We start from the raw sequence: 27,685 nt of genomic DNA on the forward strand, positions 1-27,685 counted from the left end.
TAAGTATGCCCATTCTTTTTTTATTAGCATCCAACTCAATGTTCAGCCATAAGGAGGGGCCAAATATGCAGGGCTTCAACAATCCACATGAACCATGGAATCGGCTTCATCGAACACCACCTTCTTTCCCAACGCCTCCGCCGTGGCTGAAGCCTGGAGAGTCAGAACGCAGCTCTTCTGCCACCGCTCATGACAGAGATTCAGAGAAAAGAGAATCGTCCTCTAAAGATGATAAGGAAAGGTGTGTACAACTTCATACATTTCTGAAATACAAATAAATACAAAATCCATAAAATATGGTCTAGGCCTGATATACTGGAGGCTATGTATTTTTAGGAAATGCTCTGATGTCCTATTTTTTTAGAATTGCTATATGTGTCTCAGGTCATTGGGGGTAATTCCTAGTTGATCGCAGCAGGATTTTTGTTAGCAGTTGGGCAAAACCATGTGCACTGCAGGGGAGGCAGATATAACATGTGCAGAGAGAGTTAGATTTGGGTGTGGTGTGTTCAATCTGCAATCTAAATTGCAGTGTAAAGATAAAACAGCCAGTATTACCCTGCACAGAAACAAAATAACCCACCCAAATCTAACTCTCTCTGCAAATGTTATATCTGCCCCCCCTGCAGTGCACATGGTTTTGCCCAACTGCTAAAAAAAATCCTGCTGCGATCAACTTGGAATTACCCCCATTATCCCAAACACAAGGTATTTAGATGTTTTTAACTAGACTGGCTTGGAGGCACTGTACTGTAATGCTGGCCATACACTAGGACGACTCGCATTAGTTGCGAGTTATCCCGCGACAACCCTTCCCCCAGGGTAAGATAAATTGTATGGTGACTTTGCACCATACAATCTATCGTACCTCCACAATTCAGCGCTGCCAGGATCGACTGACCATATGTGCTTATGGCTGTCAGTTATAAAACATATGGACAACCAGAAGCAAATTTTCTCCCTCACCACACAATTAAACCTAAAGCTGGGTACACACTGGGTGTGCTCCCCTAGTTAGCAATCAGCACTATATCGCTGATTGCTAATTAGGGGATATCGCCAGTGCATACACACTGAACGACAATCCTTCAGTGATGTCTTCCCCCGCACTCTTCGAACATGCAGCTCAACGATATAGTTAAAGTTGAGCTGCATGTGTTCAGTAGATAATGCCTGAACGAGAATGACCCACGAGTGTGTGCATCGTTCAGGCATACATACTAGACAATATTAACAATAGAACTTTTAAAACAAGATCCTTATCATTCATATCGTCTAGTGCAGAGATGGCCAAGCCAGTCCTCGTGATCTACCAACAGTTCACATTTTCCAGACCACCTAGCTGGTGCACAGGTGTAGTCATTGCTAATTAAGATGTGCTGCATTCATTCCTAACTGACAATTCTACAGATCTCCAGGAGGCCTGGAAAACATGAACTGTTGGTAGATCTCGAGGACCGGTTTGGCCAGCCCTGGTCTAGTGTGTCGCCCAGTGTGTATGGGGCTTAAGGATATAGACACAATTTATTTAATTTAATTTCTCTGACGTCCTAGTGGATGCTGGGAACTCCGTAAGGACCATGGGGAATAGCGGCTCCGCAGGAGACTGGGCACAACTAAAAGAAAGCTTTTAGACTACCTGGTGTGCACTGGCTCCTCCCACTATGACCCTCCTCCAAGCCTCAGTTAGATTTCTGTGCCCGGCCGAGCTGGATGCACACTAGGGGCTCTCCTGAGCTCCTAGAAAGAAAGTTTATTTTAGGTTTTTTATTTTACAGTGAGACCTGCTGGCAACAGGCTCACTGCATCGAGGGACTAAGGGGAGAAGAAGCGAACCTACCTGCTTGCAGCTAGCTTGGGCTTCTTAGGCTACTGGACACCATTAGCTCCAGAGGGATCGACCGCATGGAACTGGCCTTGGTGTTCGTTCCCGGAGCCGCGCCGCCGTCCCCCTTACAGAGCCAGAAGCAAGAAGAGGTCCGGAAAATCGGCGGCAGAAGACATCAGTCTTCACCAAGGTAGCGCACAGCACTGCAGCTGTGCGCCATTGCTCCTCATGCACACTTCACACTCCGGTCACTGAGGGTGCAGGGCGCTGGGGGGGCGCCCTGAGCAGCAATAAAAACACCTTGGCTGGCAAATATATCACAATATATAGCCCCAGAGGCTATATATGTGATAAATACCCCTGCCAGAATCCATAAAAAAGCGGGAGAAAAGTCTGCGAAAAAGTGGCGGAGCTATCTCCCTCAGCACACTGGCGCCATTTTCTCTTCACAGTGCAGCTGGAAGACAGCTCCCCAGGCTCTCCCCTGTAGTTTGCAGGCTCAAAGGGTTAAAAAGAGAGGGGGGGCACTAAATTTAGGCGCAATATTGTATATACAAGCAGCTATTGGGAAAAATTCACTCAATATAGTGTTAATCCCTAAATTATATAGCGCTCTGGTGTGTGCTGGCATACTCTCTCTCTGTCTCCCCAAAGGGCTGTGTGGGGTCCTGTCCTCAGTCAGAGCATTCCCTGTGTGTGTGCGGTGTGTCGGTACGGCTGTGTCGACACGTTTGATGAGGCTTATGTGATGGCAGAGCAGATGCCGATAAATGTGATGTCGCCCCCTGTGGGGCCGACACCAGAGTGGATGGATAGGTGGAAGGTATAAACCGACAGTGTCAACTCCTTACATAAAAGGCTGGATGACGTAACAGCTATGGGACAGCCGGCTTCTCAGCCCGCGCCTGCCCAGGCGTCTCAAAGGCCATCAGGGGCTCAAAAACGCCCGCTCCCTCAGATGGCAGACACAGATGTCGACACGGAGTCTGACTCCAGTGTCGACGAGGTTGAGACATATACACAATGCACTAGGAACATCCGTTACATGATCCCGGCAATAAAAAATGTGTTACACATTTCTGACATTAACCCAAGTACCACTAAAAAAGGGTTTTATGTTTGGGGAGAAAAAGCAGGCAGTGTTTTGTTCCCCCATCAAATGAGTGAATGAAGTGTGAAAAAGCGTGAGTTCCCCAGATAAGAAACTGGTAATTTTTAAAAAGTTACTGATGGCGTACCCTTTCCCGCCAGAGGATAAGTTACGCTGGGAGATATCCCCTAGGGTGGATAAGGTGCTCACACGTTTGTCAAAAAAGGTGGCACTGCCGTCTTAGGATACAGCCACTTTGAAGGTACCTGCTGATAAAAAGCAGGAGGCTATCCTGAAGTCTGTATTTACACACTCAGGTACTAGACTGAGACCTGCAGATAGTGCTGCTGCAGCGTGGTCTGTAACCCTGTCAAACAGGGATACTATTTTGCGAACATAAGACGTCGTCTTAAATATGAGGGATGCACAGAGGGATATTTTGCCGGCTGGCATCCAGAATTAATGCAATGTCCATTCTGTCAGGAGGGTATTAGAGACCCGACACTGGACAGGTGATGCTGACTTTAAAAGGCACATAGAGCCTTATAAGGGTGAGGAATTGTTTGGGGATGGTCTCCGGGACCTCGTATCCACAACAACAGCTGGGAAGAAAATTTTTTACCTCAGGTTTCCTCACAGCCTAAGAAAGCACTGTATTATCAGGTACAGTCCTTTCGGCTTCAGAAAAGCAAGCGGGTCAAAGGCGCTTCCTTTCTGCACAGAGACGAGGGAAGAAGAAGAAAAAAAGCTGCACCAGTCAGCCAGTTCCCAGAATCAAAATTCTTCCCCCGTTTCCTCTGAGTCCACCGCATGACGCGGGGGCTCCACAGGCGTAGCCAGGTACGGTGGAGGGCCGCCTCCAAAATTTCAGCGATCAGTGGGCTCTCTCACAGGTGGATCCCTGGATCCTTCAAGTAGTATCTCAGGGGTACAAGCTGGAATTCGAGGCGTCTCCACCCGCCGTTTCCTCAAATCTGCCTTGCCGACAACTCCCTCAGGCAGGGAGGCTGTGCTAGACGCAATTCACAAGCTGTATTCCCAGCAGGTGATAGTCAAGGTGCCCCTACTTCAACAAGGACGGGGTTACTATTCCACACTGTTTGTGGTACCGAAACCGGACGGTTCGGTGAGACCCATTTTAAATTTGAAATCCTTGAACACATACATAAAAAAATTCAAGTTCAAGATGGAATCGCTCAGGGCGGTTATTGCAAGCCTGGAGGAGGGGGATTACATGGTATCCCTGGACATCAAGGATGCTTACCTACATGTCCCCATTTACCATCCTCACCAGGAGTACCTCAGATTTGTGGTACAGGATTGCCATTACCAATTCCAAACACTGCCGTTTGGACTGTCCACGGCACCGAGGGTCTTTACCAAGGTAATGGCAGAAATGATGATACTCCTTCGAAAAAAGGGAGTTTTAATTATCCCGTACTTGGACGATCTCCTTATAAAGGCGAGGTCCAAGGAGCAGTTGTTGGTCGGAGTAGCACTATCTCGGGAAGTGCTACAACAGCACGGATGGATTCTATACATTCCAAAGTCACAGCTGGTTCCTACCACACGCCTACTGTTCCTGGGGATGGTTCTGGACACAGAACAGAAAAAAGTGTTTCTCCCGCAGGAGAAAGCCAAGGAGCTGTCATCTCTAGTCAGAAACCTCCTGAAACCAAAACAGTTATCGGTGCATCACTGCACACGAGTCCTGGGAGAAATGGTAGCTTCTTACGAAGCAAAATTCCATTCGGCAGGTTCCATGCAAGAACCTTTCAGTGGGACCTCTTGGACAAGTGGTCGGGATCGCATCTTCAGATGCATCGGCTGATAACCCTGTCTCCAAGGACCAGGGTATCTCTACTGTGGTGGCTGCAGAGTGCTCATCTTCAAGAGGGCCGCAGATTCGGCATACAGGACTGGGTCCTGGTAACCACGGATGCCAGCCTTCGAGGCTGGGGGGCAGTCACACAGGGAAGAAATTTCCAAGGGCTTTGGTCAAGTCAGGAGTCGTCCCTACACATAAATATTCTGGAACTGAGGGCCATTTACAATGCCCTAAGTCTGGCAAGGCCTCTGCTTCAAAACCAGCCGGTACTGATCCAATCAGACAACATCACGGCAGTCGCCCATGTAAACCGACAGGGCGGCACAAGAAGCAGGATGGCGATGGCAGAAGCCACAAGGCTTCTCCGATGGGCGGAAAATCACGTCTTAGCACTGTCAGCAGTGTTCATTCTGGGAGTGGACAACTGGGAAGCAGACTTCCTCAGCAGACACGACCTACACCCGGGAGAGTGGGGACTTCATCCAGAAGTCTTCCAACTGTTGGTAAACCGTTGGGAAAGGCCACAGGTGGACATGATGGCGTCCCGCCTAAACATAGATATTGCGCCAGGTCAAGGGACCCTCAGGCAATAGCTGTGGACGCTCTAGTGACACCGTGGGTGTACCAGTCGGTTTATGTGTTCCCTCCTCTGCCTCTCATACCCAAGGTACTGAGAATAATAAGAAAACGAGGAGTAACAACGATACTCGTGGTTCCGGATGGGCCAAGAAGAGCTTGGTACCCAGAACTTCAAGAAATGATATCAGAGGACCCATGGCCTCTACCGCTCAGACAGGATCTGCTACAGCAGGGGCCCTGTCTGTGCCAAGACTTACCGCGGCTGCGTTTGACGGCATGGCGGTTGAATTCCGGATCCTAAAGAAAAGGGCATTCCGGAGGAAGTCATTCCTACGCTGATAAAAGCCAGGAAAGAAGTAACCGCAAACCATTATCACCGTATTTGGCGAAAATATGTTGCGTGGTGTGAGGCCAGGAAGGCCCCAACAGAGGAATTTCAGCTGGGTCGTTTTCTGCACTTCCTACAGTCAGGAGTGACTATGGGCCTAAACTTGGGTTCCATTAAGGTCCAGATTTCGGCTCTGTCGATTTTCTTCCAGAAAGAACTGGCTTCACTGCTTGGAGTTCAGACATGTGTAAAGAGAGTGCTACATATTCAGCCCCCTTTTGTGCCTCCTGTGGCACCTTGGGATCTCAACGTGGTGTTGAGTTTCCTAAAATCACATTGGTTTGAGCCACTTAAAACTGTGGATTTGAAATATCTCACGTGGAAAGTGGTCATGTTATTGGCCTTGGCTTCGGCCAGGCGTGTGTCAGAATTGGCGGCTTTGTCATGTAAAAGCCCTTATCTGATTTTCCATATGGATAGGGCAGAATTGAGGACTCGTCCCCAGTTTCTCCCTAAGGTGGTATCAGCTTTTCACTTGAACCAACCTATTGTAGTGCCTGCGGCTACTAGGGACTTGGAAGATTCCAAGTTACTGGACGTAGTCAGGGCCTTAAAAATTTATATTTTCAGGACGGCTGGAGTCAGGAAAACTGACTCGCTTTTTATCCTGTAGGCACCCAACAAAATAGGTGCTCCTGCTTCTAAGCAGACTATTGCTCGCTGAATTTGTAGCACAATTCAGCTGGAGCATTCTGCGGCTGGATTGCCGCATCCTAAATCAGTAAAAGCCCATTCCACGAGGAAAGTAGGCTCATCTTGGGCGGCTGCCCGAGGGGTCTCGGCTTTACAACTTTCCCGAGCTGCAACTTGGTCAGGGGCAAACACGTTTGCAAAATTCTACAAATTTGATACCCTGGCTGAGGAGGACCTTGAGTTCTCTCATTCGGTGCTGCAGAGTCATCCGCACTCTCCCGCCCGTTTAGGAGCTTTGGTATAATCCCCATGGTCCTTACGGAGTTCCCAGCATCCACTAGGACGTCAGAGAAAATAAGATTTTACTCACCGGTAAATCTATTTCTCGTAGTCCGTAGTGGATGCTGGGCGCCCATCCCAAGTGCGGATTGTCTGCAATACTTGTATGTAGTTATTGCCTAACTAAGGGTTATTGTTGAGCCATCTGTTGAGAGGCTCAGTTATATTTCATACTGTTAACTGGGTATAGTATCACAAGTTATACGGTGTGATTGGTGTGGCTGGTATGAGTCTTACCCGGGATTCAAAATCCTTCCTTATTGTGTCAGCTCTTCCGGGCACAGTATCCTAACTGAGGCTTGGAGGAGGGTCATAGTGGGAGGAGCCAGTGCACACCAGGTAGTCTAAAAGCTTTCTTTTAGTTGTGCCCAGTCTCCTGCGGAGCCGCTATTCCCCATGGTCCTTACGGAGTTCCCAGCATCCACTACGGACTACGAGAAATAGATTTTCCGGTGAGTAAAATCTTATTATTTATTTCAAAATTTCTCAATAAGAAACATTTGGCCTAGGGGTGCCGTGAAAAAAAATAAGAATTTACTTACCGATAATTCTATTTCTCATAGTCCGTAGTGGATGCTGGGGACTCCGAAAGGACCATGGGGAATAGCGGCTCCGCAGGAGACTGGGCACAAAAGTAAAAAGCTTTAGGACTACCTGGTGTGCACTGGCTCCTCCCACTATGACCCTCCTCCAAGCCTCAGTTAGGATACTGTGCCCGGACGAGCGTACACAATAAGGAAGGATTTTGAATCCCAGGTAAGACTCTTACCAGCCACACCAATCACACCGTACAACTTGTGATCTGAACCCAGTTAACAGCATGATAACAGAAGGAGCCTCTGAAAAGATGGCTCACAACAACAATAACCCGATTTTTTGTAACAATAACTATGTACAAGTAATGCAGACAATCCGCACTTGGGATGGGCGCCCAGCATCCACTACGGACTATGAGAAATAGAATTATCGGTAAGTAAATTCTTATTTTCTCTAACGTCCTAGTGGATGCTGGGGACTCCGAAAGGACCATGGGGATTATACCAAAGCTCCCAAACGGGCGGGAGAGTGCGGATGACTCTGCAGCACCGAATGAGAGAACTCCAGGTCCTCCTCAGCCAGGGTATCAAATTTGTAGAATTTAGCAAACGTGTTTGCCCCTGACCAAGTAGCTGCTCGGCAAAGTTGTAAAGCCGAGACCCCTCGGGCAGCCGCCCAAGATGAGCCCACCTTCCTTGTGGAATGGGCTTTTACAGATTTTGGCTGTGGCAGGCCTGCCACAGAATGTGCAAGCTGAATTGTACTACAAATCCAACGAGCAATAGTCTGCTTAGAAGCAGGAGCACCCAGCTTGTTGGGTGCATACAGGATAAACAGCGAGTCAGATTTTCTGACTCCAGCCGTCCTGGAAACATATATTTTCAGGGCCCTGACTACGTCCAGTAACTTGGAATCCTCCAAGTCCCTAGTAGCCGCAGGCACCACAATAGGCTGGTTTAAGTGAAATGCTGAAACCACCTTAGGGAGAAATTGAGGACGAGTCCTCAATTCTGCCCTGTCCGTATGAAAAATTAGGTAAGGGCTTTTATAGGATAAAGCCGCCAATTCTGCAACACGCCTGGCTGAAGCCAGGGCTAACAGCATTACCACTTTCCATGTGAGATATTTTAAGTCCACAGTGGTGAGTGGTTCAAACCAATGTGATTTTAGGAACCCCAAAACTACATTGAGATCCCAAGGTGCCACTGGAGGCACAAAAGGAGGCTGTATATGCAGTACTCCCTTGACAAACGTCTGAACTTCAGGAACAGAAGCTAGTTCTTTTTGGAAGAATATTGACAGGGCCGAAATTTGAACCTTAATGGACCCTAATTTTAGGCCCATAGACAGTCCTGTTTGCAGGAAATGCAGGAATCGACCCAGTTGAAATTCCTCTGTAGGGGCCTTCCTGGCCTCGCACCACGCAACATATTTTCGCCAAATACGGTGATAATGTTGTACGGTCACATCCTTCCTGGCTTTGATCAGGGTAGGGATGACTTCATCCGGAATGCCTTTTTCCTTCAGGATCCGGCGTTCAACCGCCATGCCGTCAAACGCAGCCGCGGTAAGTCTTGGAACAGACATGGTCCCTGCTGGAGCAGGTCCTTTCTTAGAGGTAGAGGCCACGGGTCTTCCGTGAGCATCTCTTGAATTTCCGGGTACCAAGTCCTTCTTGGCCAATCCGGAGCCACGAGTATAGTCTTTACTCCTCTCCTTCTTATGATTCTCAGTACTTTTGGTATGAGAGGAAGAGGAGGGAACACATACACTGACTGGTACACCCACGGTGTTACCAGAGCGTCCACAGCTATTGCCTGAGGGTCCCTTGACCTGGCGCAATATCTGTCCAGTTTTTTGTTGAGGCGGGACGCCATCATGTCCACCTTTGGTTTTTCCCAACGGTTCACAATCATGTGGAAGACTTCTGGGTGAAGTCCCCACTCCCCCGGGTGAAGATCGTGTCTGCTGAGGAAGTCTGCTTCCCAGTTGTCCACTCCCGGAATGAACACTGCTGACAGTGCTATCACATGATTTTCCGCCCAGCGAAGAATCCTTGCCACTTCCGTCATTGCCCTCCTGCTTCTCGTGCCGCCCTGTCTGTTTACGTGGGCGACTGCCGTGATGTTGTCCGACTGGATCAACACCGGCTGACCCTGAAGCAGAGGTCTTGCCTGACTTAGGGCATTGTAAATGGCCCTGAGTTCCAGGATATTTATGTGAAGTGACGTTTCCATGCTTGACCACAAGCCCTGGAAATTTCTTCCCTGTGTGACTGCTCCCCAGCCCCTCAGGCTGGCATCCGTGGTCACCAGGACCCAATCCTGAATGCCGAATCTGCGGCCCTCTAGGAGATGAGCACTCTGTAACCACCACAGGAGAGACACCCTTGTCCTTGGAGACAGGGTTATCCGCTGATGCATTTGAAGATGCGATCCGGACCATTTGTCCAGCAGATCCCACTGAAAAGCTCTTGCGTGGAATCTGCCGAATGGAATCGCTTCGTAAGAAGCCACCATCTTTCCCAGGACCCTTGTGCATTGATGTACTGACACTTGGCCTGGTCTTAGGAGGTTCCTGACTAGGTCGGATAACTCCCTGGCTTTCTCTTCCGGGAGAAACACCTTTTTCTGTACTGTGTCCAGAATCATTCCTAGGAACAGCAGACGTGTCGTCGGAATCAGCTGCGATTTTGGAATATTTAGAATCCATCCGTGCTGTCGTAGTACTACTTGAGATAGTGCTACTCCGACCTCTCACTGTTCTCTGGACCTTGCCCTTATCAGGAGATCGTCCAAGTAAGGGATAATTAAGACGCCTTTTCTTCGAAGAAGAATCATCATTTCGGCCATTACCTTGGTAAAGACCCGGGGTGCCGTGGACAATCCAAACGGCAGCGTCTGAAACTGATAGTGACAGTTCTGTACCACAAACCTGAGGTACCCTTGGTGAGAAGGGCAAATTGGGACATGGAGGTAAGCATCCTTGATGTTCAGAGACACCATATAGTCCCCTTCTTCCAGGTTCGCTATCACTGCTCTGAGTGACTCCATCTTGAACTTGAACCTTTTTATGTAAGTGTTCAAGGATTTCAGATTTAAAATGGGTCTCACCGAGCCGTCCGGCTTCGGTACCACAAACAGCGTGGAATAATACCCCTTTCCCTGTTGTAGGAGGGGTACCTTGATTATCACTTGCTGGGAATACAGCTTGTGAATGGCTTCCAATATCGCCTCCCTGTCGGGGGGAGACGTTGGTAAAGCAGACATCAGGAACCGGCGAGGGGGAGACGTCTCGAATTCCAATTTGTACCCCTGAGATACTACCTGCAGGATCCAGGGGTCCACTTGCGAGTGAGCCCACTGCGCGCTGAAATTCTTGAGACGGGCCCCCACCTTGCCTGAGTCCGCTAGTAAGGCCCCAGCGTCATGCTGAGGACTTGGCAGAAGCGGGGGAGGGCTTCTGTTCGTGGGAAGAGGCTGTCTGCTGCAGTCTTTTTCCCCTTCCTCTGCCCCGGGGCAGATATGAGTGGCCTTTTGCCCGCTTGCCCTTATGGGGACGAAAGGACTCAGCCTGAAAAGACGGTATCTTTTTCTGCTGTAAGGTGACTTGGGGTAAAAAGGTGGATTTCCCAGCCGTTGCCGTGGCCACCAGGTCCGATAGACCGACCCCAAATAACTCCTCCCCTTTATACGGCAATACTTCCATATGCCGTTTGGAATCCGCATCACCTGACCACTGTCGCGTCCATAACCCTCTTCTGGCAGAAATGGACATCGCACTTACTCTTGATGCCAGAGTGCAAATATCCCTCTGTGCATCACGCATATATAGAAATGCATCCTTTAAATGCTCTATAGTCAATAATATATTGTCCCTGTCCAGGGTATCAATATTTTCAGTCAGGGAATCCGACCAAGCCACCCCAGCACTGCACATCCAGGCTGAGGCGATTGCTGGTCGCAGTATAATACCAGTATGTGTGTATATACTTTTTAGGATATTTTCCAGCTTCCTATCAGCTGGTTCCTTGAGGGCGGCCGTATCAGGAGACGGTAACGCCACTTGTTTTGATAAGCGTGTGAGCGCCTTATCCACTCTAGGGGGTGTTTCCCCTCATTTAATTCATCTGATTCAGGAAAAACTACGGGTAGTTTTTTCACACCCCACATAATACCCTTTTTTGTGGTACTTGTAGTATCAGAAATGTTCAAAACCTCCTTCATTGCCGTGATCATGTAACGTGTGGCCCTACTGGAAAATACGTTTGTTTCCTCACCGTCGACACTGGAGTCAGTGTCCGTGTCAGTGTCTGTAATGACCTGCGGTAACGGGCGTTTTATAGCCCCTGACGGTGTTTGAGACGCCTGTACAGGTATTAACTGATTTGCCGGCTGTCTCATGTCGTCAACAGTCTTTTGTAAAGTGCCGACACTATCACGTAATTCTTTCCATAAGACCATCCAGTCAAGTGTCGACTCCCTAGGGGGTGACATCACTAACACAGGCAATTGCTCCGCCTCCACACCATTTTCCTCCTCATACATGTCGACACAGCGTACCGACACACAGCACACACACAGGGAATGCTCTGATAGAGGACAGGACCCCACTAGCCCTTTGGGGAGACAGAGGGAGAGTTTGCCAGCACACACCAGAGCGCTATATATATATACAGGGATAACCTTATATAAGTGTTTTTCCCTAATATAGCTGCTGTATATATTAATATGCCAAATTAGTGCCCCCCCTCTCTTGTTTTACCCTGTTTCTGTAGTGCAGGACTGCAGGGGAGAGTCAGGGAGCCTTCCTCCAACGGAGCTGTGAGGAAAAAATGGCGCCAGTGTGCTGAGGAGATAGGCTCCGCCCCTTTTTTGGCGGCCTTTCTCCCGCTTTTTAATGGAAAAATTGGCAGGGGTTAAATGCATCCATATAGCCCAGGAGCTATATGTGATGTATTTTTTGCCAAAAAAAAGGTTTTTTATTGCGTCTCAGGGCGCCCCCCCCAGCGCCCTGCACCCTCAGTGACCGGAGTGTGAAGTGTGCTGAGAGCAATGGCGCACAGCTGCGGTGCTGTGCGCTACCTTATTGAAGACAGACGTCTTCTGCCGCCGATTTTCCGGACCTCTTCACTCTTCTGGCTCTGTAAGGGGGCCGGCGGCGCGGCTCCGGGACCCATCCATGGCTGGGCCTGTGATCGTCCCTCTGGAGCTAATGTCCAGTAGCCTAAGAAGCCCAATCCACTCTGCACGCAGGTGAGTTCGCTTCTTCTCCCCTTAGTCCCTCGGTGCAGTGAGCCTGTTGCCAGCAGGTCTCACTGAAAATAAAAAACCTACTTTAAGCTTTTACACTAAGCAGCTCAGGAGAGCCCCTTAGCCTGCACCCATCTCGTTCGGGCACAAAAATCTAACTGAGGCTTGGAGGAGGGTCATAGGGGGAGGAGCCAGTGCACACCAGGTAGTCCTAAAGCTTTTTACTTTTGTGCCCAGTCTCCTGCGGAGCCGCTATTCCCCATGGTCCTTTCGGAGTCCCCAGCATCCACTAGGACGTTAGAGAAATTATGATACTCTAGGACGCCGTGATTCAAAAAAGACTGGGAACCACTGGTATAGACTCATGAAATGGACTTCACAATGAAACGAAATAGGAGGAAACCAATGCATAACAACAATTTTCTTATGATATAATAGCTGCTTCAGTTTATTTAACAGAGATCTGTACAATAAGATAATGCTGAATTTACATCCTTTAAGCACATGTAAACGTTTTTTAAAGTGCTCTACAGTTTGGTACATGTAAGTGGCCATCCCCTAAGGTTAGAGGAGAGGACTTTTCAAACCCAGCAAAGGAAGGGTTTCTTCACAGTGAGGATGGTAAAGATATGGAATTCTCTGCCGGAGAAGGTTTCCTTGGCTGACTCAATTGATATGTTTAAAAAACGGTTGGACAAATTTTTAGCAGAAAAAGAAATCCAAGTATACTAACAATTAGATTAAATATAGGTTGAACTCGATGGACAAACTGTCTTTTTTCAACCTTAACATCTATTTTACTATATTACTATGTATATATCTGTTAAGGTAAACCATAAAGGGAGCACATTAGCCTTTTAACAAAGAGTTGCCTACATCAGTGTACTATGTTTTATATTCAGTGTAACAAATTATTCTGTTCAAAGCATTAAGATTTTCTGCCCATGTACTTAGTACAGTAATAATGGTCCCCACCAGCTGCCTAGTTCAAATGCCAATGTCTGTCGGGATTATTCTTCTTGCTTCTCACTGTGTGGAAGTTGCAACGAGGATCAACCTGAACTACAGTTATTCAGTTCATGCTTTTATAGACAGCTTGAACTGTTGAAGTATAATTTAGTGCAGCTTGCTGTGCCAGCTTCTGTACAGGGATGGGCATAGAGAACACAGGTACCAGGATACCAAATGGCACCAGTTTAGTTAACATTGGAGGCAGCTGGGGATATTATTTTGTTGCATATTGCCCACATAAGTACATAGTTAATTTTTCAAGATTTTGAAGCAAGTCCTTTAAACTTGCCAGGCATATGTGAAACAGTAGTTTAAATAAAGATAGGGTACAGATCATTGCAGAGAACATTGCACCATGGCTAGGATTACTAGGAGACACTGAGCTATCATGTGCAGACCTATTATTAAATTAAGTGTGATTATCACTTTAAACTTTTATTGGAATAAACAGTATGCCATGGTACACCATTAAATTCTTCACCAACTGTAGGGCATTTTTTTTACTAGCTGATTTAATTCATGATGGTAATTGCAATGATCTATAAGTATATACTTTTTTTTTACATTGCAATGATTATATTTCCGTAGGGAAAGTACGGAGAAAAGACACTCAAGTCACCCATCGCCAGCACCTGTTAGCCAAGTAAATTCTTTGGGACATAACCGCAGTTTATCTGAACAAAGAAGTCACATAAATAACGAGGTACGAGATAAAGAAAAGTCAAAGGACCGTGAAAGGGATCACGCTGATTCATGGAAAGAAGCTAATGTGGAGGAGCACAAAGCAAAAGATAACCACATAACTGAGAAGGAAAGTAATGTGCATGAAAGTAGAGCTGTGGAGGAAGCTAAACAGCTATCAAGGGTTCCTTCACCTTATGTCAGGCCACCAGTTATGGAGAGCACTAGACCTAATAGCACTTCTAACAGAGATAATGAGCGAAAAAATGACACTTATGATAATCAAAAGAAAAATAATGATGTGAAAGTAAAAGAGGAAAGAAAGGAAGATCATGATGTATTAATGACTGAAGGGCCTCCCATCCATAGGTCCTCTGAACAACCTCCTCCAATATCTACTGCAAATGTTCATCCAAGTCACTTAGCATCCATGCCAATGGCAGTGGGTGTAACAGGGATGCATCCAATGAACAGTATTGGTGGTCTAGACAGGACTCGCATGATGACTCCTTTTATGGGCATAAGCCCTATTCCAGGGGGTGAACGATTTCCTTATCCATCATTTCATTGGGATCCTATGCGAGATCCACTAAGAGACCCATATAGAGGACTAGATATTCATAGGCGGGATCCCCTTGGAAGAGATTTCTTGTTGAGAAATGATCCACTTCATCGTCTAACCGCACCAAGGTTATATGAAACGGACAGGTCATTCAGAGACAGAGAACCCCATGACTACAACCATCATCACCATCATCATCTTTCTGTTGACCCACGCAGGGATCACGAAAGAGCAAGCCAAATGGAAGAGAGGGAAAGATTACACATGCTTAGAGAGGACTATGAACATGCCCGTCTACACGGAGTTCATCCAGCTGCACTGGATGGCCATCTGCCTCATCCAAGTTTAATCACTCCTGGAATTCCCAGCATGCATTATCCCAGGGTCAGTCCCACAGCAGGACATCAAAATGGACTGCTTAATAAGACTCCCCCAGCAGCAGCACTAAGTGCCCCACCTCCACTTATTTCTACTTTGGGAGGGCGACCAGGTTCACCCAGGAGGACTACGCCATTGACCACAGAGATAAGAGACAGACCTCCTTCTCACACGCTCAAAGATATTGAAGCTCGATAAAGATAATGCTTAAAAAAAGCTTTTGGACAAATAGTCTGCTTAGACTTAAATCAGTGCAAGACTTGAGATACAATCTTTGTACAAATGTAAAGTCTCCAAGAGCAATGATTTTCACTTTTTGTATATTACATGTTGCAAATTTCCAGACCTTTTAGCCAATTCAAATGTTTGTCTTCAACTGATTTATTTTACTAATGTAAAGCATTTGGTTGGAACTGAAGGAAATAATTCATTACATCTATTTGGACTGTATCAGACTTATGATATAGAAAGAAAATGTAAATATTTATGTAAAAAATATTTGCTTCGTTGGGTAATGGTTCATATATGCAAAAGGATAGGATGAAAGCTTTACTGTGTACAAATGTAAATAGACATAACATAATACAATAATACTTCTTAAACTGTGCAGTTTACAACCTTACTATTTAAAACACAGTCTGCTCATACTGTGTTGTGTATTTTATTAGAGACAACTAAATCCCCTCAACTATGCAATTTATTTTGGAGGCTTTAAGCATAAAGCCATTATAACAAAAATGGAGCATTTTCCACCCTTACACAATAACTAAAGTCATACTGTCCCTGAGAAACTCAGTGTGCAATACCTATTGTCTTTTTATTCATCCACCTGTATTTTAGGTATGCTGTACTCAACACTCTGAAAACAGATAACAAATAAGTTTCCAATTAAGAGAGATCCTCCTACCATATAAGGCTGGACTAATGTGTCCAACATGGAAAATAGCATGTCAGTAAAATCCAGGTCAATGGAATAGGGAATGGCTTAGTGTGGATTTGGCGTATTTTGTCAGCCCTTTATGCCTATGGCCAAACTGATCACTTAGAGAGTAAGTCACCCAGGCAATTTGTATCAGGTGTCCAGTTCATGATCCACTATTTAACTTAAATACTTGTTTATATCTACTTGATTGGAGAAGATATGACTTTACCTGAAGAAATAACTTACATATTTGGTTTACTGGGTTGTAAATTATATATATGAAATAAACATAGTTCTTTGGTCTTCTAGTGTATTAAAGTGATATCTTAAGTTGTTATCCTGTTTTGGCAAAAGCAAAACAATGAATAAAACTCCAGAAAGTTGTTTCTAATAAGCAGAGATCTATTTTAGTAGTCAACTGAAGGTTTAGTTGTGAGCTTCAGATTTTGTGAACTCCAGATGTTGTGCAGTGTTTTTTAAGGAGCAAATCCTCCCAGAAGAATATGTACACTGGAACAGTAGTGGTAGCTTTCAGTATTGTAAAGAAATTGTTATATACCAACCTTTTGCTGTTTATTCTGTATGTAAGAAATTCCTTTTTAGATCATATGTAAAGAGGAAAAAAAAGAGAACTGAAAGGAAAAAAAAACATAAAAATGAAGCGACTCGATCTTCAGCATGTTCCTCATCAGCGAAGACTTGTGTTATGTAAATTGTGCCATGTTATTAAAAAATGTGAACTAAGTTTTCAGGTGCTTATTTGTGTGGAGTTAACATTATTATTTAGGGAGGGGCTTTTTTAAGTACTAGAACTTACTTGGCCTCCCAACATCAGAAGTACAGAAATCCATTGTCACAATTCTATATACTGTATCCATTTACTCTAAGTGCAAGCATCCACTAGGGGGGTTAGGGTGAAGAGACGGGAAGGTTAAGGTTAGGTACCAGCAAGGGAGGGTTAGGTTTAGGCACCAAGTGGGCAGGGTTAGGTTTAGGCAGCGGGGAAGGGAGGGTTAGGGTAATTCACCACCAGGAAGTGTTAGGTTTAGGCACCCACAAGGGAGGCTTACAGTTAGGGTAGGGGGCAGGGGAGGGTTAGGGTACTTTACAGAGGGCTGTTGGGATTCTGATGGTTGGGATGCCGCTGTCGGTATGCTGACTGCCAGCATCCTGACAATCAAAAAATCATACTGAACCCATTTACAGTGGGGCAAAACAGTATTTGGACAGCCACCGATTGTGCAAGTTGACACACTTAAAAAGATGAGAGAGGTCTGTAATTTCCATCATAGGTACACTTCAATTGTGAGAGACAATCTGAAAAAAAACAGGAAATCACATTGAATGATTTTTAAACAATCTACTTGTATATTCTTGTGGAAAATAAATATTTGGACACCTACCAAGCAGCAAGATTTCTGGCTCTCACAGACCTGTTACTTCTTCTTTAAGAAGCTCTTCTATCCTCCACTCGTTACCTGTATTAATGGCACCTGTTTGAACTGGTTATCTGTATAAAAGACACCTGTCCACACCCTCAAACAATCAGACTGCTACCTCTCCACCATGGCCAAGACCAGAGAGCTGTCTAAGGACACCAGGGACAAAATTGTAGAGCTGCACAAGGCTGGGATGAGCTTCTCGACAATAGGCAAGCAGCTTGGTGAGAAGAGATCAACTGTTGGCGCAATTATTAAAAAATAGAAGAAATACAAGATCACTGACAATCTCCCTCGACCTGGGGCTCCATGCAAGATCTCACCTCGTAGGGTATCAATGATTTTGAGAACAGTGAGGAATCAGCCCAGAACTACACGGGGGGACCTGGTCATTGACCTCAAGAGAGCTGGGACCACAGTCACAAAGGTTACCATTAGTAACACACTACGTCGCCATGGATTGAAATCCCGCAGCGCCCGAAAGTCTCCCTGCTTAAGCAATCACATGTCCAGGCCCGTCTAAAGTTTGCCAGTGACCATCTGGATGATCCAGAGGAGGATTGGGAGAATGTAATGTGGTCGGATGAGAGCAAAATCAAACTTTTTGGTATAAACTCCACTCACCGTGTTTGGAGGGAGAAGAATGATGAATGGCATCCCAAGAACACCATACCCACTGTGAAGCATGGGGGTGGAAACATCATGCTTTGGGGCTGCTTTTCTGCAAAGGGGACAGGATGACTGATCCGTATTAAGGAGAGGATGAATGGGGCCATGTATCGTGAGATTTTGGGCAAAAACCTCCTTCCCTCATTAAGAGCATTGAAGATGGAACGTGGCTGGGTCTTCCAGCATGACAATGACCCCAAACACACCACCCAGGCAACTAAGGAGTGGCTCTGTAAGAAGCATTTCAAGGTCCTGGAGTGGCCTATTCAGTCTCCAGACCTCAACCCAATAGAAAATCTGTGGAGGAAGTTGAAAGTCCGTGTTGCCCGGAGACAGCCCCAAAACATGACAGATCTGCATGGAAGAGTGGGCCAAAATACCTGTTACAGTGTGTGCAAACCTGGTCAAGAACTACAGGAAACAGTTGACCTCTGTAATTGCCAACCGAGGTTATATTACAAAGTATAGAGTTAAGCTTTTTGATTGTCCAAATATTTATTTTCCGCAAGAATATACAAATAAATTGTTTCAAAATCATTCAATGTGATTTCCTAGGTTTTTTTTTTTTAAGATTCTGTCTCTCACAGTTGAAGTGTACCCATGATGGAAATTACAGACCTCTCTCATCTTTTTAAGTGGGTCAACTTGCACAATCGGTGGCTGTCCAAATACTTTTTTGCCCCACTTGTAGTTCAATATTTTAATGTGTTTTTTTATTTTTTTATGGGACAAGACCAGAGCAGAAACTCCCAGTTCTTCTGTCAATCCTAAAATGTCTTGTAAAGTACTTTGACAACATATCCAAAAAATATTGTGCTTCTTTGCAGGTCATGAGTTTGTTACTGCCTCACATTCTCATCAGAGAATATCACAGGAAATTAGTATTTCATAAGAGCAAGGGGTGTTACTCAGAAGTACTGTTATAAAATACCAGTGATTTTTGTAGTTCTATGAAAAAAGTACCAATACTCACCTAAAGTTACTAAATGATACATTTTTAGTAGCTTTTATATTCAGATGCTTACTTTATTTCTAAAATTATTTCAATATTTTTTTTCCCGTTTCCAGAATTAGTAATGAGAATTAAGTATTATTCCAAAAATAAATTTAGTGCCGTCACTGCATATTACTGTGTACTATCATATAAAAAGCACAGGACAATAATAATCATTTAGAAGTTTAGAAACTTGCTCTCAACAGACAACACTTTACTGGGAGCTGCAAGGCACTTGCCGGGGTGATGCGGGTTGGTGATCCAGGATCAAATGAAACCCTTTATTGTCAATTTGATAGCCAATACCAATTATAATGGCTGGCAATCATCAAAAAATGTGGACAAAGAGAAGCTCAACCCTGTCCACTAAACTTAAGTGTGGCAGGTAAGCACAATTTGCTTCATTTAATAAATTATTTTATGAATTTCTCAATAGGAAACTTTTGGACCATAGGTGCCATGAAAAAAAAAATGATAATACTGTAGGTCAGCAAATCAAAAAAAGTTTGGAAACCACTGCTTTACAGGGCTTTTTAAATAAGGTACAAATGTATTTATTATTACTTATTAACAGTTTCTTATATAGCGCAGCAAATTCCGTTGTGCTTTACAATTTGAAATAACAATAACAAACTGGGTGATAACAGTCAGAGGTAGGAAGGCCCTGCTCGCAAGCTTACAATCTATAGGAAAATAGGCATTGATACACAAGGAAAGGTGCTATCTATTGCATAGAATGAGAAGACATGTGAGGATATGTGTGGACTGTACAAAGTGGATACAATTTGATAGGAAGGTTTATGTGGGCGGTTCTGGAATTTTATATGCTTGCCTAAAGAGGTGAGTTTTCAGGAAACGCTTGAAGGTTTGGAGACTAGAGGAGAGTCTTATTGTGCATGGTAGGGCATTCCACAGAGTGGAATGGATTGTAGTGGTGAGAGTCTCATTTTGGGAAGACCAGTTAGGAGACTATTGCAATAATCAATGCGGGAGATAATGAGAGCGTGGATTAGAGTTTTAGCAGTGTCTTGTGTAAGGTATGGTCGTATTTTGGATATGTTTTTTAGATGCATGTAACATGATCTTGAGACAGATTGAATGTGGGGAACAAAGGACAGATCAGAGTCAAGGATGACACCTAGGCAGCGAGCTTGTGGGGTAGGGTAGATAGTCGAGTTTTCAACAGTGATAGAGATATCAGGTTGGTACCTACTATTGGCTGGTAGAAATATAATTAACTCTGTCTTTGAAATATTCAGTTTGAGGTGGCGAGATGTCATCCAGGATGAAATGGTAGAAAGGCATTCAGTGACACGGTCCAGTACAGATAGGGACAAGTCAGGGGAGGATAGGTAGATTTGAGTATCATCTGCGTACAGATGATACTGAAAACCAAAAGAGCTGATTAGTTTACCAAGAGATGAGGTATAGATAGAGAAAAGCAGAGGACCCAAGACTGAGCCTTGCGGTACTCCAACTGAAAGAGGTAGCGAAGAGGAGGTAGATTCAGAGAAGCGAACACTGAAGGAGCGATTAGATAGGTAGGATGAAAAAAAAAATCATAAAATATGTTAATTGACTTCATAGGGAAATAAAATGTTTTGCATACTGATACAGGTAAAACACTTGTTAATTGAATCCTCAGTGTAAATTTCAAAATTATCTCCCAAAAAGCCATTGAAACCATTAAATAGTTGTCCCATTCCAAGTATATACTCCTATGAAGATTATTTTATTTATTTGATGTGCTTTTCCTAAACATGATAAAGTGTAAGCTCAAAGAATAATTTATACTGTATGTGCACTTCTGTAGATCTGGACCAGAAATTCATAAAATAAGTCTACCAAAATGCCTTTCAATAAAAAACAGATTATCCTAATATGTTAAAACGAGGATATTATGTACCAAGCTCACTGATCAGTGTGTATTTTCCAATTATATGCCCCTTAGTGTACTGTACTTAATAAGGATTTTGTAAATCGCTTCAGTGGCAAACGCAGGATTTCTAGAGGTTTTTTTTCCAAAAGCCAGTCTACAAACTCCCACTCTGCGGAACGATGGAGCAAGTGCAGGAGTCTTGGGTAGCAGCACAAGAACCTAGTAACGACCCTGGACATTAATGTAATCATTGGTCTTTTTACACACTGGATGTTGTATGGAATACAGTATTAATATTTAACATGGTGTATAGTATAGGCTGTATCAAACAAAGTGCTCAGGGAAAAGTTAAACATACCATAATAAATAAATGCACAAACATAATAGAACCAGTACTGCACTTTCTAAGCACACATTCTCCACCTCATGTTATGGCTACTCTCTGGTCCAGAGCACTGATTGAGGACTCAGATCAACACAAACACAGCAAACATAATAGAAGAAGCTGCTACCACTGGGCATGTGCAGCAGGTCTGCTCTGTCCCTTAAACTGCATGATGTGTCAGCAGCTCAATTAATATATACCATTGCCATTGTTGTCATAATGTGAGCCACTTGCCAAGAGGAGGGGGAAGTAACCTCATTTCTATAGTAACCTCATTTCTAATCTCACAATCTACTGTAATTGGTGTCCTATTCCTTGTGATCATATCAATTTTATGATATGAGCACTTACTGATTGTATGCATACAGTATTTACAGGGGTGTGGTGCAACAGGGTGTCGACAGCAGAATGCCGACATGGATGGGAGGTTGAAATGTCAAATGTCGACTCGACATTCACAATGGTGACATTCAGATCATGTTGACATTCTGAATGAACATATACCATTTACAGGATAGTTTTCTGAATATTCTTCTACACAAAGATGTCCATTATCTCTGTTCTGATTTTGACAGCAGAAAAAAGAAGAGAAGGAATCTCCCATAGAGATAATCGACCCTTAAGTAGAGACACAGGTATAGAGCACTCAGACATCATCCAATATGGATGATGGAGTAGAAATATGTGAAAGCAAAATGTGTTTTTATGTCCCCCCTTCCATGATCTGACATCCTGCAGTGGTACCAGTCCATGTAGTGGTTAATGATGTCTATTTTTACTTCTGTTGCTATTACATTCATTTGTTGAATAGAAGACACAATAATAATGTCAATGTCCACATAGCCTTATAGGAAATTATCTATGGTTGTTATTAAAGATGAGCGGGTTTGGGTTTTACTTGGTTTTACTCAGATTTTCTCGGTTCTCAAAACGGCATCTGATTGGCTATCCAAAACACAAGACATCTGTGAGCCAATAAGATGCCGTTTTGAGAACCAAGTAAATCCGAGTAAAACTGAACCCGCCCATCTCTAGTTGTTATAAGGATATATAAAGTTAATAAGAAAATGAAATACATAGCTGAGCATTAAACGCTATCTTGTTTTTAAACTGGCTCCACAGTCAGCTGATGAAAATTGTCAGTTAAATGAATAAATACCAAAGAGGCGTCTGATTGAACACTTTACATTGTAGTTTAATCTCTCTCCTCTCGTTTTTATACCTGCCCCCAGATTTTCCTGTCTTCTTAATGATTTTTTACTGATGGTGCATATATAGTGGCTGTAAAAAATATTCAGCCATTTTTTATTATGTCAAATTAAAATTAATTTATCCTGGAATACTTGCCACTTATCAAGACAAGCTACTCTGTATTGACGAGTGGTCAATTAATATATTTTGATTGCAAATAAAAAAAAAAAAGACAATCATCGATGACATTAACATTCAAGACTTTTGCTAAGATACACCTGAATAAACCCTGATGCAATCTGTTATCTTCAGTGGTTTCCTGACTAATTGATTGGAATCCACTTGTGTACAATTAAAGTGTTTTAATTCATTTCAAGATAAGTACAGCTGCCAGCCAAAGGGCCCACAGGAAGGAATTTTCCAAAGAAATAAGTAGACTATAAGAACATTTTTAGAGATTTGTAATATCCCTTTCCCAGAACACTATGAAGCCCATCATAGAAATCAAGACATTCAGAGAATATGAAAAAAGTGCTTAAGGGGTTGTTTGCTCCGACACTGGATAGTGGTGGTCATTCTGAGTTGTTCGCTCGGTAATTTTCTTCGCATCGCAGCGATTTTCCGCTAATTGCGCATGCGCAATGTTCGCACTGCGACTGCGCCAAGTAAACTTGCTATGCTGTTAGGAATTTTACTCACGGCATTACAAGGTTTTTTCTTCGTTCTGGTGATCGTAATGTGATTGACAGGAAGTGGGTGTTTCTGGGCGGAAACTGGCCGTTTTATGGGTGTGTGTGAAAATGAAAAAAAAAAAAAGGTGCACTCTCATTGGTGCACTGGCATGTAAATTCTCTACTATCATACCACGCTGCCAATGCCCGATCTCGTCCGATCTTGGAAGCCAAACAGCGTTGGGCCGGGTTAGTACCGGGATAGGAGACTTCCTGCGAATACCCGGTGTTGTAGAGCAGGGATTATTTCCCTCCCCATGTGAGTTGCAACGCCAACAGCAGTATCACCACTAACTCCTATTTCCGTCTCTTCATTTGAGACTCACTACCAATTTGTGTAATTCTTTGTGGCTTACGTTATGATGACAGGACCTGTCCAATGCAGGAGACTATCCATCCCTTAATTAAGTAGCCCGAGTGGGATGTACTTATCTAATAATTCTTATGACCACTCTTTGGTTCCATCAATACAGATATTCTGTACTGGTCAGGGGAAATGGGGGTAAGACGAACCAATGTCTACAACCATTCCATTCACATTTGTGATTAAACAGACCAGAACATTTTTTTTAAATTGTTATTAACACACTCCTTTTCTCTTATATGGATCAGCTATATGGGTACTTATATTATAAATGTCAACATTAAAAGTTATGTTTTAAGTATTTCCCTCAATATGGTATAGGAATTTTCCTTTCTTTTTAAGAGTGCGCCCACACAAGAGCCTTCTTTCTTCTCCCTTTTTTTTCTAGCGTATGTACTCTCTGGCTCTGGGCGCACCACCAATTAGGACAACAATATTGATTGAAGTAAAAAACAAGTTTTTTCTTCCTTCTCCTCATTTTGGAGTGTTTAATTGTCCAAATTTTGGTTTTCTAATATCAATACAGCACTAATTTGACCGGTGCCCGATCGCCCCTTGCCTAGTCACATGTATTAATCCATGAGCGTCCCAGGTAAAAAGGATAATGGGGGTCATTCTGACCCGTTCGCTCGCTGCATTTTAACGCAGCAGAGCGAAAGGGTCCCTGCTGCGCATGCGCCGGCGCTGTAGTGCGCTGAGCGTTCCAGACAGCCGAAGACCGTAGCAGGGATGCGATTGCCTCTGCCTGATTGACAGGCAGAGGCGGGAGGGGGCGGAACAGTGGCGTTTGGCCGCCATTTCGTGGGTTTGGTCCGGCCAACGCAGGCGTGGCCGGACCAAACAGGGGGCGGGCCTCAGCGGCTGCGTGACATCACAAGCAGCCGCTGCGGGCCGGGGAGCGATGAGTAGCTCCCGGCTAGCATGCTAAAGCTGCACTGGCCGGGAGCTATTTGTGAAGTGCAAAGGCATCACCACTGTGCGATGCCTTTACACTTCTGCGAGGGGGGGCCCGGACTGACATGCGGGCGGACTAGCCTTGTGCTGGGCGTCCCTCTGCATGTCTGGGAATAAGATCGTAGCTGTGCTAAATTTAGCACAGCTACGATCAACTCGGAATGACCCCCAATATGGTCACTCTAACTGAGTGCAGGACTGATAGCAGTAGGTGACTGAAGGTGAAGCACACTGCTTAGCCATAGAGCACAGTATCAATAGTGCACCTCGGAGAGCACATTTGCAAACTAGAGCTAGTACTGCAGACTAGTAATGGTATGCACTTGGCAACTAGCCAAGACTGCAGGCTTGTAACAATGTGCAATTGGGAGGCTGAAGCTAATACTGCAGAGAAATTGGAGAGGCACTCTGGAGTAGCAAGGAGGTTCTGAGAGCAGTGTTGAATGCAGGAAGATGGAAGCCAAAGGAGTCAGGTACACTAATGTGCACAATGGTTTGTACACTGAGGAGACACAGGAGTCAGAGAACAAAGCTGCAGATGCTAGAACCAGGAACTAGTGTAGACAAGATGTACTGTCAGCTGATAGGAGCAGATCCAGAAGAAAATGACGGAGGGAAGGCGGGGAGGTAAGCGGTACTATTTACGAGTATTTGTGTGCACATGCTTCCAGAAAAGGGGCATGGTCTCACTACAAGTGGCTTGGCCTCACAAGATATGTCATCCCTGTGAACCACACCCCTCATTTTTCATCATGCAAGAGGCAATGGGTACATACAAACAAAGGCTGTCACCCTTACCTGTTCTCCATGCCATCGGTCTTGTATCCCAGTCACTGACCACGTCCTTCGAGTGGTTGAACAAAATGACAGCGGCCATCTGGTTTTTCTCAGCAGTCTCTGTGCCTTGGCTGAAGGACAAGTTACACAGAAATTAAAATAAAGCTGAGACAGCGCAGTTAAAGCAATGTACACCTCACAGCACTCAAACCCCCTCAATGTCCACCCCATAGCACTCTCCCCAGGAAGCAGATCTCCAGTACACATGCCACAATATTGGTCATCCTGCCCACCGCAGCACTTTCAACATAGACATGTATGTATATATAGATTTAATATAGTGATGGGATGCGCTGAGGAAACTCATGACTCATTTTGTGGCTTTTTTTATAAAGTATCCAGAAAGTAGGAACTGTATGAAAAGTGCTGGTGGGAAAGCAGAGATGGGTTTACAGCGAGTGACAGCTGCTGTGCGTGGTCTAAAGTGGGAATATTCTTATTTAACTGTCGTGCAGCACAGTCACACATATACATGAGGGACATACACACAGGATAACAGTGGGGCATACACGTGGAGTGACAGTGGGACATTCATAGAGGGTGACAGAGGGTCATACACATGGAGTGATAGAGGGGTACACAGGGTAAGAAAAGGGCATTCTCAGAGTGACAGTGACACATATACATGGAATGACAGGGGGTCATATACACGGGGTGACAGTGGGTCATGCACATGTGGTGACAGAGGGACATACACACAGGGTTACAGTGGGAGATACTGTACCGGGTGGCAGAGGGTCATACACACAGGTTGACAGAAGATCATACAAAAGAGGTGTCAGTGGGACATATACACAGAGTGACAGAGGGTCATATATGTGGGGTGACTGATGGACATACACTAGGTCACAGAGGGGCATACACAGGCTGACAGTGGCACAGACACTTGGGGTGACAGCGGGTCATATGAGGGGTGATTGAGGGACATACACAGGGTGATAATGGGTCATGCACTCGGGGTGGCAGTCAGGAAGTGGGTCATGCACAGGGTGACAATGCATGTTCCCCATGTGGAAATCCCCCATAATCTAGTTCTGCCAGCCCACGTATAACTGTGCATCCACACCGCCGGCCGCCTCACCCTATTAGCCACTGGCCTGGATGGCCTCCCTCCTGTAAAAGCAACCTCCCCACACCACTGGCGTCCTGTACCATTCCCAGTACTCAGTGCAGGAGTGAGGCAACTCTATATATTAACCTTCGGAAATCAATTGGGTAGCTGTTGCTGCTGTTTCACTGGCTGTGCAGGGTCCTATACTTTGCTGTGTGTCGGGTCGGCTGGGGTTTCCTGCTGTTCAAGAAGCAGGCAGTCATGGATGCCATGCGTGTGCAGGAGATGATGTTGTGGCTCTGGCACACTGCTGGATCCTGGCAGCCAGTGACTGACTGGCTTACCTCTGGTGGACTTGCGGATCGATCGGCAACTTTTTGGCCTTGATACTAAAAGATATATTTGGTGCAAAGACAAAACAGCTCATCATTGTGATAAATAGTGGTGGCAGCATCATGGTTGGGGGCTATGTATCTTCATCTGGGACATGGTACTGTAGTCATGACACAGGACATAATGAATAAATAGAAATGTCAAGATAATTTAGCACAAAACCTTTTAACCTCTGACAGCAATCTGAAGATGAAGAGGAATTTCACCTACCAACATGATAACAAGCACACATCCGTATCAACCTAACAATAGCTTCAGCAAAAGGAATAACAAAATCTTGGAGTAACCCAGGCCTCCCATCTGGGACTTCATTTGACTGGGATTACCAGTCCACCTCTGTAGGAGCAAGTGTTGTAGAGGCCTGGAATGGAATTGAGCGTATTCCACCATGCCAAAGGCAGATACCAGTGAGCCCAGGACCTGCAATGCCGAGTGAATGGTCACTCTGAGACTCTGCAGTCACTTGCGTACTTGCAGGTGCAATGTCGCTATCGGGTGGTCTTCAGTATGCCGACTGTCGGGATCTCGGTGCACAGTATACCGGCGCCGGAATCCCGACAGCCGGCATACCGACACTTTTTCTCCATCGTGGGGGTCCACGACCCCCCCTGGAGGGAGAATACCGACACTTTTTCTCCCTCGAGGGGGTCCACGACCCCCCTGGAGGGAGAATAACACCGTGTCCGCAAGGGGCTCATTTGCGCTCGCCACGCTGTCGGTATGCCGATGGTCAGGCTTCCGGCGCCGGTATGCTGGTCGCCGGGAGCCCG

At 45.1% G+C, this 27,685-nt stretch overlaps 1 protein-coding gene, 1 long non-coding RNA gene and 1 pseudogene across 11 annotated transcripts in view; 2 read left to right on the top strand and 1 right to left on the bottom strand.

Moving 5' to 3' along the window:
• The window catches only part of AUTS2 (activator of transcription and developmental regulator AUTS2), a 1,933,147-nt gene extending 1,916,374 nt beyond the window's left edge, over positions 1-16,773 (top strand). For all 10 annotated transcript variants that reach the window (XM_063953747.1, XM_063953750.1, XM_063953749.1 and 7 more), the window contains 2 exons: positions 28-241; positions 14,074-16,773. In XM_063953747.1, the coding sequence (XP_063809817.1) occupies positions 28-241; positions 14,074-15,304 (1,445 nt within the window). In that variant the 3' untranslated portion in view covers positions 15,305-16,773. The remainder of the gene's footprint in view (positions 1-27; positions 242-14,073) is intronic.
• LOC135028079 (uncharacterized) lies at positions 184-26,908 on the bottom strand. The gene is made up of 3 exons (XR_010224438.1): positions 26,670-26,908; positions 25,433-25,542; positions 184-263 (listed from the first exon to the last, which is right to left on the bottom strand). It is a non-coding gene; the product is annotated as an uncharacterized LOC135028079 (long non-coding RNA).
• LOC135051658 (5S ribosomal RNA) lies at positions 23,436-23,554 on the top strand (annotated as a pseudogene).
• Positions 26,909-27,685: the final 777 nt, after the last annotated feature.

The sequence above is a fragment of the Pseudophryne corroboree genome, chromosome 2, assembly GCF_028390025.1.
Source record: "Pseudophryne corroboree isolate aPseCor3 chromosome 2, aPseCor3.hap2, whole genome shotgun sequence".
In the NCBI taxonomy this organism is placed as follows: domain Eukaryota; kingdom Metazoa; phylum Chordata; class Amphibia; order Anura; family Myobatrachidae; genus Pseudophryne; species Pseudophryne corroboree.